This window comes from Triticum aestivum, chromosome 2D, assembly GCF_018294505.1.
Source record: "Triticum aestivum cultivar Chinese Spring chromosome 2D, IWGSC CS RefSeq v2.1, whole genome shotgun sequence".
Classification (NCBI taxonomy): domain Eukaryota; kingdom Viridiplantae; phylum Streptophyta; class Magnoliopsida; order Poales; family Poaceae; genus Triticum; species Triticum aestivum.
In genome coordinates this window covers 24,625,829-24,640,425 of record NC_057799.1, presented here as the reverse complement: position 1 = coordinate 24,640,425, position 14,597 = coordinate 24,625,829, and the positions used below count along the sequence as shown (strand labels likewise).

General features: G+C 41.3%; 1 protein-coding gene across 1 annotated transcript; it reads right to left on the bottom strand.

Annotated features, from left to right (window-relative positions):
• Positions 1 to 5,256: 5,256 nt before the first annotated feature.
• On the bottom strand, positions 5,257 to 7,864 carry LOC123051208 (putative receptor-like protein kinase At4g00960). The gene is made up of 7 exons (XM_044474020.1): positions 7,749 to 7,864; positions 7,491 to 7,626; positions 7,128 to 7,383; positions 6,782 to 7,007; positions 6,521 to 6,671; positions 6,156 to 6,383; positions 5,257 to 5,929 (listed from the first exon to the last, which is right to left on the bottom strand). Exons 2-7 carry the CDS (start codon positions 7,581 to 7,583, stop codon positions 5,519 to 5,521), a joined length of 1,365 nt encoding a protein of 454 aa, XP_044329955.1. The 5' UTR covers positions 7,584 to 7,626; positions 7,749 to 7,864; the 3' UTR covers positions 5,257 to 5,518.
• Positions 7,865 to 14,597: the final 6,733 nt, after the last annotated feature.

Below are 14,597 nucleotides of genomic sequence, written 5' to 3'. Positions count from 1 at the left end.
CATAGGTGCTTGTATGTGAGATTTATAAACAAGACACATACACAAAAAAAATGAGCTTGTTATTTTTGTTGATTTTGGGCAGGATTTTTGTCTTTTTTGTACAATGTATAATGTAACATATTATTGTACGGGAATTAACAGGTACTTTGACCACATGCATACATATTCATGTAAAACAGCTCAACTTTCTTTTAAACTTTTAAGCACAATTTTTGAGATGTTTAAAAAGTGTGCTCCAATGCCCCCATGCTTCACAAGTCCGCTCTAGGTTGTCTCCACCCTAGTGAGCAATTTCTTTGCGCTTCAAAAGCAAAAGGATGCACATGGAATTTTTTTGTGAGGTTCGATCTAAGTCGAATTAGACTATCGACATATTATTTCTTTTTAATATTAGTTTTTTCTCAATGTTTTTTGTATTTTTTCCTTAATTCATGTTAATCCATGAATATAATTGTTTACTTTTAATTAAAGATAAAAGATAAAAAATGTAAACATAGTTGTGCAAGACCGAACTACAATTGCACACGTCTGGTGGACATGTAGTTGCTCACAGATGGCAGGCATGCAGTGATGCAAAAAAGATTACTAGCGGTGGTCAGTAAATGCCGCCAGTGACGCTGGAGCGGGATGCGGATATGCTCGCAGTAGTGGCGCCGACCCTCAACACGACTGGATTTGAAGGTAGGAGTGGCTTCATGGCTAATCGCCACAAAGGGAAAATTAATTTGTAGCGTTGAGACTATACAAGTTACGCCACTAGCACATCTCATATGCTATATCCGCGGCGACACCGTCACTTAGAGCAAAGTATTTTAATTAATACTTCATTCATTTCATAATATAGTGTGTATTATTTTTCTAAAGATCATACTTCCTCCAGTTTTGTATACAAGGCCACAAACTCAGATTATAGATACCAATGTAAAATTTAATGTATGCTTTGCAAATCAGCTTTTCTTTTCGTTTACTGTGATCATTAATACAGAGTGGAGGAAATAGATGGCGGTCATTATGACTGCATGCATGCAAGTATTAAACATGTTGCTAGTGCGAGAAAATATTATTAATTTTGCCTCAATTATTGTCGGTGGCCTTGTATAGATGCAAAATATATATTTTATAGTGGCTTTGTATAAGCAAATGGAGGGAGTATATTAAAAAGTGAGCCAAGCTCAGTTGGTTAGGGGAGTGGATGTATGGCCCAGCCACCCAGGTTCAAGTCCTGATTGATAGAATTTGAGTTATTATTCTTTCCAAAACAAAAAAAATCATTGTAGAAGATTTCCCTACCACATTCGTTTCAAAAAATAAATAAATCAAAGTTCATAATGTCTGATCAGGATTATTGAAATAATATCAACAACAATAATACTAAATAAATATAGGGAAATGATTACCCTCAGCTGACTGATAATCACGACGGATCCGCCGCCACCGTCGCGTGCCATGTGTCGTTTGCATAGAGATAAGTGCAAGCACCTATTTCAGCAACAACGGTGTTGTTGCAAATCTTGGCGACGAGCGACTACAGTAATGTGACGCGGCTTCGTTTTGTTGAAATATAATCCTGCAACAAGCTCTCGGTTGCAAAAAAAAAGTCTGCACAAGACAGTTCTTGCAGATAATTTCTAAAAAGACCTACAACAAGATGTTTGTTGCAAAAAAAATAATTTGCAACAAGACATCTGTTGCAAAAAATTATGCAACAATGTGTCTGTTACAAGAAATTTTTGCAAAAAGGCATGTGTTGCAATGGTGGATGATAGCGCTCGGCCGCTCAATGCGTCAAATCAGACAGTTAGCGCCCGACCAATCTTTTAAAAAATCAGCCGGCAGATGTGTAGCCCTCCCCATAAATATGACATAAAAATATGTCGCCTTATTTCATTATTGTGCCGATAAAGTATTACGTAAGGTAATGCTTAGCGCAATCCGTCATCACTGTCACACTCTCTCAAATTGGAGAGCTCACACACCCAACTGCAGCTATAGCCCCGCGATATCAATCATCTCCACTAGGCAAATGTGTAAGCGCGACCAAACCTTGGTCTCCTGACTGTGACGGGCAAGGAAATGGTCCATCTCCATGCACATTAGCATGCACGTCCCTCTCCATGGGCACAAAATTCCAGCTATATTCCTCCTCCTTCATCTGGTCCATCCACGTTCCACCGTACCTGAAAGGCTAGCTACTTAATTCCTTAATACTTTTCAAAGACTAGCTACGAAAAGTTGCAGCAATAACTATAGCCATGGAAAGTTTTCTTTTATGAAAGCAAAAAGTTTACATGAATTTTAAAGTTACTTAAAAAGAGTTTTCTCGTGCGTTCATGATTAACTATTTCCAATCCCTATTCTCCCAATGGATGAAACAAAATACCGTAAAAATCTTATCTTTTTTATGGACGGGGTAATTTTTAATCTCCACCTTTAATCTGCATCAAAATATGTAAACTTTTCTAGGGGAGGGTGTACCAAAACAAAGCTCTTTATTTATTTGTTCAGAGATCTATTTTGGATGTTTATCTAGCAACGATAGTTGGACCCGCCATTCGTAATTTATGGCCAATGTCTATCATTATACGCCAGGACCCACCCATTCCTGGAAACCTCACATTCGAAGAGTAAATGGCCAATTTAGACTCCCAGTTGTACATGTCCGCAAGGTAGTTATGTTGTCTCTCGAATACTAACTTTGGACCGCGGGCACATTATGCCTATTTTTTTAAGTTCTAAAAAGTTGATTTTATGGCTTGAAATTTTTCAATTTTTTGTGTATACGTGCATGTATAGAAGTGCATTATAACTGTGCAAAAATTCATCAATATATGTTCTTCTATGTGATATGAAAAGGACAAATACAAGAAAAATCTTATTTTTTTGTTGATTTTGTGTTGGATTTTTGTCCTTTTTGTACATGGTTGAGGGACAGTTGAGTTATTTAAAAACAATTACAACGAAGTTGGTTTGTCAATGACTTTTGCAAAGTATTTGTCCACACATAATAACAACAAATAAATAAACTATAGTAATTATACATGCATATTGTAGCCATAGGAGGTAATCTACGCACTTTTTTACCATGTGTTATGTTCTTCTGCATTTCGCGAGGTTTCACCATGTGTTCTAAGTGTTGGGTATACTGGTTGCACAACAAATCCGGATGCATACAACACTTTTTGGATTGGGATAGGTTTTCCTTATGTTGGATGGGCAGCAAGAAGAGATGGTGAGAGACGGTGGTTGCACAGTTGGTATTTGGAGGAAAGCCATAAGTCCATAATATTTGACATGACAATTCATATTACAGGACATACTGGGAAGTTGTTCTGCTTTTGTCTACTCAAGTTGTTATCTTCTCTATTATTGATTATTGCAGTTTATCTGACTGTCATAACCGCCAATCCATGTGAGACTAAGCCACTATTCCTGTGTGATATTTTTATGGCAATACTAACCGAATCAAATAATAACAAAGTGTCACAGAAAAACTCTAGCTATCAATCTCAAATAAATAATGTTGAAATGGAGACAACATTTTATTTTGGATATGTAGTTAGTTTAATTGAACCTACCATTTCATGGTTATCTATACTCATGAAACTTGGTTAATGTCGTAGTACGATCCAAACATACTGAATATGGGTCAGAACCAGACTCTTCAAACATCCATGTGTTGGTTTTTCAGAAAAAAAGCCATTTTGCTAACAAAATTTCCTCATGGCCCAGGGCATAATGTACTAAGTGGAAGACCTAATTTTATTGAGTAATTAAAAATATATATCAAATAAAATAAATTGAAAACAAACAAACAATAAAGATCGAAGATAAAACTAAAAGTTACATCAAAATCATTCAAAGCCATCGTCTTTTGCTTCACCTTTTGCTTCTCAACGTTCCACCATTGATCCAATGAAGAATTGCACAAGTACAAAATCAGACAAGTTACCTTGAACATTTTGAGAAGCCATATGAACCATCCGTCCAAAGAGCTGACAATGTGAGGTCAATGAATGCACTATGAAGAAGACATTTTAAGGAAGTTATTTTTTCAGGGGATTTTAAGGAAGTTGTTGAAGCACTGCTTAGTCGCCTTAAAATCGAGGAAGATGACCAGGAACACGAAACAAGATAATTACCAAACAAATCACACTTAAATCCATCGTCGCCACCACCACCGTGCAAAGCACAGAAGCGTCAAACAACAATATGTCGGTTTAGTGAGTGGTTATTTTGCAGGACCAAAACGTTAAAGACTCCTTGCTGTTGTCCACGTCGACTGCGATGATCACAACACGACGTGAATAAAGACATGTGACTTTAATGCCATATGACCCCCAACCTCCAACATTGAGATGTCATCGCTGAGAGCACCCAAACCTAACAACTTGGAGTACCTAGAAGATTAATCAAACCTTTGTTATAACTTTTTCTTGCCTTCCAGCCAAATTAATATACCACCAGAGAGCTAAGAGAAATCGCCGAAATCACACCCCTAGCTGCCTTGTGGCTAAGTTTTTTTGGGGTTCGCCGCTCATCAACGCAATAAGAATAACTGTTATATGTTTGATGACCACCACTCGACCAGGCGTAAATCATGGTTTCTTCTTCCATAGGGAGATATAATCTTCCTCCATGTTTTCACTGTTGATCATATCAAATTTGCCGGACCATAGGATACAAAATGAAGTACACATGGGCCTCGTGCAACGACTCAAATATACTGCGAAATCTAAGTCACCCGAGATTTTCCTACATCTAGGTCGACGCTCTACGTCATCCGATGTTTTCAAGTTACAATTTCCGCATGCATGGGCAGTGCAAACCAAGATTAAATCATAATATTAGACAGCTAGAGCCATGGACTTAAACATAAGAAGAAATAATAAAACATAAACATAGATGAACCTTATTTACGACAGTTCCGAATACCTAGTTTGGATATGTTAGCTAGGAAAACAGACCGAGGCACTGCCCCGGTTGGGGTAGCGGTGGGGATAGCGTGCTACCTAGTGTTCATGCTCCAAAAGCAATTTTCGAACTTTGCTTCTTTGGTAAATCACAGGCTTTGATGAGAAGATGGAGTGGAAAGACTTTGAAGACGAGTATGCATTTCTTATTTCTTGTTTGTGTTTTTCAGTGTATTTTTCTGCATTACCTCCACCCTAAATTAGTTGTCTTAGTTACATACGTATCTAGACAAATCTAAAACAAATAATTCGGGGCGGAGGGAGTATTACATAATGTTTCTCAGATCTCTATAACAAAATATCGTGAGTGTTTCTTCTCATAACAAATGCAAGGGGATTTTTTTTCTCTGAAAGGATGATTATATCATTTTTTATGTCCACTCGCAAAAAAAAGCCTCAAGTCAACTACCCACACCACACACGAGCGTCCTCATTACAGAGAACTCTCTTTGGCAAATAACACGGCTACATATATAGCGTACTACTCGATTCAAGAATTGTCTGAATTCAACACCATGGCGCACCAGCTTGGCGACAGGTAGATGTTATTATCCATCCAATAAAGGAACATAAACAATTGGCAGTTTCACCTCATCTACCACCTTCTCCGCTAAGGTTGTCTTGAACACTTCTTGATAAGAAATTTGAGTATCTTCTGATGCCAGTTGCTCGCTGATGCTGATGCTCTGCACGAGCAGCATGTCGTGACACTGCATGTTGGGTGGTGCCGCCCCCTGCGGACGCAGCGTCACGATGACATAACACTTGGAGCACGGAGGCATTGTGCCAATGCTGGGCTGTGCGCGGTACTTGTTCTTGTTGACCTTTATGTTGAACGCGAGGAAACCATCCGTCTTGTTGGTGAGCTGCAGGCAGCACGACACCTCCTTCCTCGGCTCGAAGAGGAAGCGCAACTCGAACGCTGGGTCCACCGCCACATCATTGGTGGCACAACTTCTCTGCAAGGAAAGAACCAATTAGTGTGGCAAATCATAAAAAAATGCATTAATAGAAAACAAACTGTATAGATTGCCTATTTCATAAGCCGGAGTGCTACTAGTGTAGAAAAGCAGAATGCAAAATACAGAACAAAGAATAAATAGATAGGGTGCAAGGGAATAAATAGAGAGGGTGCATCTTCGGGCTTTGTCCATCCCTTCAGAATAGTCACTTGTACATACATACCTTCAGAATTAGGTCTTTTGACCGATCAAAAGGTAGTGCAATTTTATTGGTCTCAACCTCCAGTTCCTCCAGTTCATGAACAATTTTCTCTATATTAGGTCTTTCTTTTCGATCCTTGCATATACATCGCAATGCTATCTCAATGCATCTGCGCACTTGAAGGATGTATATCTCGTGAGATGAATACCCTGACACTGCCTGCATCTTCTCCTTCCAAGTTTTACTTACCTGGATTCGAAAAATGAGCATGCAAAGTATATTAGAAAGTGGTACATAGTGTGCAAGCACGAATAAGGAGTGCATATAGCACAACATGTAAAAGGCCTATGCTCATGTTTGTTGTATGAATCGAGAACTTTTCTCACAAGCTCAATGAACTCTTTTGGGGACATTTCAAAACAGCTGACATGGCCTGTATTCCCAGCCATCATTTTTATAATTATGACCCCCAGACTGAACACATCAAACTTCTCAGATATGAATCCATTGTTTATGTACTCTGGTGGCATGTACCCACTGCATGATATCATATGCATCACGGATATGGTTAGTGCAATACAAATAGAACTTCAATCTAGAGAAATACGTAAGCATAAATTGCGGGCTTAAAACATGCATCAACTTACTATGTTCCTTTTTTCACCTCTGCTTTATATGTTATTGTGGAAGAAACAAGCTTGGATAAACCAAGATCTGCAATTTTGGGAGCCATGCTATTATCTAGCAATATGTTAGCAGGTTTCATGTCCAGATGGAAAATATGTTTTTTCTGCATGTGAAGATGATTTAAACCCTCACATGTCCCTTTAATAATTTCATAACATGTTGTCCAATCAAGTTCACAAGGTTTATCTGCAATTACAGGAAAATAGAGAGGCTTATTTGTGGGGCATATGTTACACATGTAAAGATGCGGAATCGTTTATATATCTTGGAAAACTACTAATTTAGCTAATTTTAGATCAGATTTACCTCCAATATATTTCTCAAGGCTTCCACGCTGCATATATTCGAAGCAAAGAACTCGCTCCATAGCTTTAGCACGAATTAGGTCCCCATTGTGCTCAACGAATTTTTCTTGTGATTCATAGCAGTAACCAATTAACCTTACAACGTTTTTGTGAAAGATCTTTGTAAAATTACGGAATTCATTATCGAATTCCTTATCATCAAGTCCTTGCAAGGCATGAAGCCTCTTCACAGCAATCTCTTCCCCGTTATGCACCGCCTGTATGATCACTTGTTAGCGTTGTCGAACTTAGCTAGCTGGTAATGGTAACATTAATTTGACAACTATGTAGATATAGAAAAATTATTATAAAAAGTATTCATTACCCTGTAAACAGCTCCATATGCACCGCTCCCAACTTCTTGGTTCTTCGAAAAATTGTTTGTAATACTCTTAATCAAATGGAGCTCAAAGTCCATGGCTCTCCTTTGCACCAGCCAGGCATATGTGACGATCTTCTTCCTGAAACAGAATCACAGAAATAATCTTCCAATATGGACAGAAAATATCCTTTGTCCACACTCATGATATACTTTGGTAGAAAGAAGAACTAATGAATGAAGCAAAGATTGGGTAACACTAACCTGGAGAAAGATGGAAGGGATAATCGTGTTGTTTTCTCCTTGCCGATGAGGAACCCATCCAGCAGCAGCAACCTTTAAATCCGGCGATGAGGAGGTGATGAGATGTTGGTTGGCCTAAAAGAAAAAAATAAGTCATTAATGTGACGTTGACTCTCCAAGTCACCATTGGAGGAAGCAATGTGCCGACATTAAGAAGACTAGGTACACTCGAAGACCGTTCAAATCAATAGTTAGATATACCCTACTTAGTACCAATTATTGATATTCTTCTCTTCTTAGGTAAAAACGTTACTTTACCCGTTAACCTGCTTTTGTTCCCCAGATTCTCTGGCAACCTATTCGTTAATTTATGTGATAGCTAGTATGGTGGTTGATGCCCAAACAATTGTGTGGACGGCAGATCCAACTGAGTTCTTAGTTGATGTACTGGCTGATGATGTATCTTTTTTCCCCAAATCAATATAATCCGTCATGATGTCATTCCCTCAAAAAAAAGTAAGCAATTTACGTATTGGAATCCACATCTAATAGTTAATTGAACTTATCATCATTTATCTTCTTGACTTTCATGTCTAAACGATAATGACTTTCGATGTTAGAAATTCTGAGTTAAATTCACGATTAATTTTCTTCATATAGTTTTTTGCTTGCCCCTAGTTCGCGTTCTTTTATTTTACTCATCCGTAAAAAGTGCCTTGGCTATAACATAATATGCAATCATTTACTCTAATTATTTTTCTTATTTAAAAAATTTCACCACTTCCTCAAAACTTTCATTGTCAACTCCGGTCCATCTTGGTACCGGTACACTCAGTCCCCAACATGGGCTCGTCAACATTGATTCAACACCCTTTTCACACTCATCTGGCTGCCAATGTCTTGCTCTGCCGTCGTATCCCGTGTTTACCATAGTTCCGCTATGGTTCTATTGAGAAACTGCACAAGTACAAAATCACACGTTACCTTGAAGGTTTTGAAAAGTCATATAAACCATCCATACAAATAGGTGAGAATGTGAGTTTGCTGAACGAGCGTTGCTATGCACATGACGACATGTCCACAATCTATGAACGATGTTGCTAATCAAGCCGTTGGTGTAGAATGCAAACTTGAGTGCATCTTCAGATTTTGCATCGTCCCTGAATCGGCCACGCATCTATCGTGTGCCAAGTAGTTTCGTTGCTGAACGCACTATGACGAAAACATTTCAAGGCAGTTGTTGAACCGCTGTTTAGTAATCTTACACACTGCATTAGCCAGGTTCCACCTACGCCTCGGGACAGCCTTGTAGATATAGAGGAAATATCAGGTGATACGGGAGCTGATGTGCTACCATGCTATGATGCGAGCTCAACCATTGGATCCAACATCCAAGTGTCATCTTCATGGGCTTCCTCCTCGCCCCACCCGCCCACCCATCCATCGCTCGCGGCGGCGGCGGCGATTCACCACGTCGGCCGGAAGCGAGCGCTCCTACGTTGCCTACGCGACCCCGGCCGCAGTCCTGGCGGACTTCTCGCGCGGATCCGGCCCATCCGGGAGTGGGAGGAGCTAGACGGAGGGCGGGGCGTGGAGGAAGGCCCATGATTTTCAATTTCAGTTTCGAGACAATTTCAGCACCAACCAAAATCACTTAAATTCAGTGAAATTCAGTGATTTCAGTTTGCATTTCAGCCAAAGGTCCGAAATATTCACTTGAATTTAATTAAATATTTAAAAAATTCAAAAAAATGAAAAATATTTGATTTGTTGTGTACTACTGAAATTCCTGAAATATTTAGGCCGAAATGTAATATTTCAGTGTCTACATTTTGGGAATCCAGTGGTAGTGAACTAGTGGACTACTGACCTCATGAGTGATCAGGGTTGTGTGGGATGTGTCAAACAATTAGGCATGGTCTCTGCCTTCAAATTTTGGGTCAAGCGCATGTCAGCTATGAAATAAGTAGCATGTGGTGCCTCTGTCTTCTGATTTTATACAGACTGCAGACCGCTGAATTATTCGCCCGGCTGGTTTGGCTTTGGTAAAAAGAGGCGTGGGCAAACCTAGCCTTGGTGATCCTGAGACGGGCATGGGCGGATGGTTCATAACGATGTGTGTCTGACTTCTGAGGCCTCAATTCCATATTAGGCGGCACAAATTAACCCAAATTAACCATAGCTTAGCAGGTACTCCCATCGCTAAGCTATGGTTAATTTGGAAGTAATTAATAACAACACATGCTGGAGTTGAGTTCCGGGAAGCCCTACACCCATCGCTACCAATCCTCCTCCCATGGCCTTTAAAAAAATTGGTTTGCCTTTGCTTGATGATCTTTAGGCTACATTAGTCAGGATGTTCCTACAAGAACCGTGGTGTAATGTAATGTTGGTAAGAAGCAACCAATCGTACTTTGTACCATGGTGCAATGAACTCGTCGTCGGTCCAGTAACTGTTTACAGGATCCCAAACTAGGAGCTGGTAGTGTTGCCGTAGTATCCCCTGAACCGCAGAGTGGTTGTACTCGGGGTTAGACTTCATCGTAAACTTGGCAGTGGCTGAGAGGCCCCCGTGAGTAATGAAAATCTCCTTTACCCCCGCCAAAAAGAAAGGACGAGTGCAAGGCCGTCGTGGGTTTTAAGAGGTCATAGCAGTTGAGCGGCACGCGGAAGCTCCTCGGGCAGTTTGTGTGGGAGGCTGGGAGGGCAAGGACGAACCTTGTAGCTTCCTGGAGGGATGACGCCCATGTGAAGTACGTCCTGAGCAACATCAAGCATGACAGAGACAGGGTGTGATTGTGTCGAGACGACTGTGTTAGAATATGTATAGACTAGAGATAGACTAGGATTTTACATATCATCTTGTGCTTTAAGTCATGGGCTTCTTGCCTCCAAGTCTAGTACACTTATATAATCCCCATGAGGATTAGATCAATAAAAAAAATACAATATTCATCCATCCTATAATTTCTACATGGTATTGGAGCGGTTAGTCTTATGACGCCGATCCTAGATCCTTCACCACTTCCGCAGCGCGTCGCCTCCGGGGAGATTAATCTTTTCTCCGGGGGGCGCGGCACCCGATCAATCAAAGATTAGATCGGTTCTTTAGAATAGTTCATATAGCTTCAAATCTTGAATCTAGATTGATTTTCCTTAGCCACCAATAAAAACGATGACCCTTCAATTCTCATGAGGAAAATCTCAGCAGGAATCGGTGTTCCAAACGACGGGCACGCATCAACAACCTCCCACGGCAAAGTCATTTGGTTAACATTCCATTCGTTTCATTATATAGTGTGTATTATTTTATAAATCAAACACTAAAAAGTGAGACTAGCTCACTTGATTAGGGGAGTGGATGTACGGCCCAGTCAATCAGGTTCAAGTCCTCACGAATGAGGATTTGGGTCTTATTTCTTATTCTTTCCAGTACAATCCTATTGTAGGGATTTCCCCTGCCGCATTCCTTTCCGAAGAAGTCAAAGTTTATAAAGTTTGATCATGATTATTTAGAAAACTGCAACAACAATAATTCTAAATAAATATAATAAAAAAATACGTCCCAGTATATTATCATTGAACATATAAGGTATTATCGTAAGGCAATGCTCAGTGCAATCCGTCGTCACTCTCATACTCTCAAATTGGGGAGCTCACACACCCAACGACAGCTCGCCTCCCAGTATCCATCGTCTCAACTTTGCAATGTGTAAGCGCGCCCAAACCTTGGTCTCCGGACGCGCAAGGAAATGGTCCATCTCCATGCACATTAGGATGCACGTCCCTCTCCATGGACGCAGAATTCCAGCTATATTCCTGCTTATTCATCTGGTCCATCCACGTTGCACCGTACCTGAAAGGTTACCTAGTTAGCTCCTTAATACTTTTCAAAGACTAGCTACGAAAAGTTGCAGCAATAACAATAGCCATGGGCAAACCAACCCACCAGAGATCATGTTCTAAACTTATTTTGGTGCTCGCATTTTTCTGCATTTATTTCATACCTTTTGATTATGTGCGTTTAGTGGGAGGAGACGTTTCCGTCGACCACGAGGCCATCTGTGGTGACTTTGTCAATTCCGTTAGAAAACAGAAAATCTACACAAATCTTGAAGTTACTTAAAATGAGTTTTCAGGTACATTCACAATAAACTAATTGTGATCCCTATTCTCCCAATGGATTAAACAAGAGGTCATAAAAATCTAATCATTTTGATTGGAGGGGTCACTAGTAGAAAAAGGGTCATTTGTCCCGGTTCGTAAGGCCCATTTGTCCCGGTTGTTGAACCGGGACTAAAAGGGTCGTTACTAAAGCCCTAGGCCTTTAGTCCCGGTTCTTACACGAACCGGGACAGAGGGCCTCCACGTCGCCGGTGCGGCGAGCCCAGGCGGGAGGCCCTTTGGTCCCGGTTGGTGGCACCAACCGGGACCAATAGGCATCCACGCGTCAGCAGCTGGCAGGAGCTGAGTTTTTTTTGAAAGGGGTGGGTTTAGGCGGTTTTGGGGGGTTAATTTAGGTGTTTCATATATTGTGTTGGTTAGCTAATTAATAGAGAGAAGTGTCCTCTCTTATCTCCGTGCTTGGTCGACGCTACGTACTATACGTATAGAGAGGACTCGACACGCTAGCTAGTAAGCAAAAATGAAGGAAACAGAAGATCGTCATGAACATATGCATACAAAGAGAAGTGATATCGACCACCTCTCCTTCTCCGAGAGATTGGTCGAACAACAAGTTCTCGTATATCTATCCTACGCTACTGGCTACATATATACAATATAATTATCTCTTACAATATAATCTCCTAATTATATATGAACTCAGGGTCCACATGGTATTCTCCGTCTTTATTGATCACGTGTTCAAGAAAGAATACCGCCAATTCCTCTTGAATTGCTCGCAAACGATCTGGTGGTAGGAGTTCATTCCGCATCCGAAACATCTAATTTGAAGAAGGGGGTCAATACATATATATGAATAAATGAAACTCAACAAAAATGATGGTAATAAAATAAAATTGTGAATATTATTATTTACACACTTCATATTGTTTGTCAGAGTAGCCCCGCTCATAGGTCGTGTAGCGGATGGACTCGCAAACGTAGTATCCACCGTAATTATTCCCGGCTTCCTGCCACAACCACTTTACAAAAAATAGAGGTCAATCAAACTGATAAGCAAGCATGCTATAAATGGTATTGATGAAACTAGCGCTTGAATCACTAGGAGATACGCGGAACATGCTAGTAGTACTTACTTTCGGGTGTTTAAATTGCAGCTTCTTCGGCAGTCCCGGAGCTTTTGAGGTGAATTTTTTCCAAACCCTGTCAGACAAAGAAAACAATTACTTGATATCAGGAAATGAACAAAGTTGCCGATATGGTGCGATAATGATCGATTTAACTTACTTCTCGAGCATTTCAGTCATGTCCGCATACTCCTGGGGATCTTTTCGTCTCGAGTCTAAGACGGTTACTAGTCCCTGCTCAAGCTTAATCTCTAGGAGAATATAGTGGAACCTGCGCGTGCATGCATAACTCATCAATTACATTACTATAATCTCGACTAATAAGGGAAACCGAATATGCACAAGACAGTAACACTCACTTGAAGTTGTAAGGAAAGAGTATTATAGCTTTGTTTTGATTTAATACCAACGATCGTAGCAAGTTAGCCTCGGTATCTTTGGCCTGAAATTCAACCGTATATGCTCGTGAGAGCCATGTGTGCCACTGGCCGCCGTCCTATGGGAGCTATGGGCGCCGGGTGTCGGTGGCTCATGGGAGCAATGGCCGCACTGGTCCCTGCCACGTGGGAGCTATGGGCATCAGGTGCCGATGGCTCGTGGGAGCCATGGGCGCGCTGGTCGCCGCCACGTGGGAGCTATGGGCGTCGGGTGCCGGTGGCTTGTGGGAGCTATGGGCGCGCTGGTCGCCGCCACGTGGGAGCTATGGGCGTCGGGTGCCGGTGGCTTGTGGGAGCCATGGGCGCGCTGGTCGCCGCCGGGTGGATGCTATGGGCGCCGGGCACCGCGGCAATATGGAAGCTACGCGTTGGAGCCGTGGGCGCCGGTTGTTGGGATTGCGGGTCGTGGGCAAATCCACAAATGGAGATGGCGGCTCTAGGTGATGTGCGTGAAGCCTCGAGCGCATCGAGATAAGCTGCGGCTGCTGCATGGGTGCTGTGTGCATGGGTAGACAAAAAGGCTGGGAAAGCTTCATGGATGGCATATTGGGATTTAGCTTTTTCTGAATTTAGGTTTAGTTTTGTTGGCCTGTAATATAATATTCGTTTAATTCGGTGTACGTCATCGAAGCAATTTCGGTTTTTGATGTTTGCTAACTGAGCAAACCAGCGAACATTCGGCCCTTGTCTTTTTTTGGCTTTGCTTACGATTTTTTCGGCTTCGGTCTTCGATTCTCGGTTTTTTGCCCACTCCTATCCTCCTCTGCCTTCCCACACACATGCTCTCCCTCCCCTGTGCCTCGGGTGCCTCATACGTGCCTCCAAGGACAATGTTGACATTAGTCAACCCTTTTTGATTTGTGGTTCTGTTGTGTGCTTCCTCTTGCCACTCAACTATTATGACCTCTTCCTCGACTGCCACCATGGCCTTGCCCTCGTCCTCAATCGGCAACACTACAACATGTTGGTTTGTGGTTTGGGATTTTGTAACCAAGACCACCACTTTGTTAATTGCACCATAATACAAAGTATGATCAGTGTCTTGTTAGTTGTTACAAACAATACATTGCACCATGGTTATCAAACGAAGGCAAAACAAATCTTTTAGAGGGCCACAGCGCTCAAGTTTGCTCAAAATATAATTTGATGGAATGATTGACTTGCCATGCACGAAGATAAGT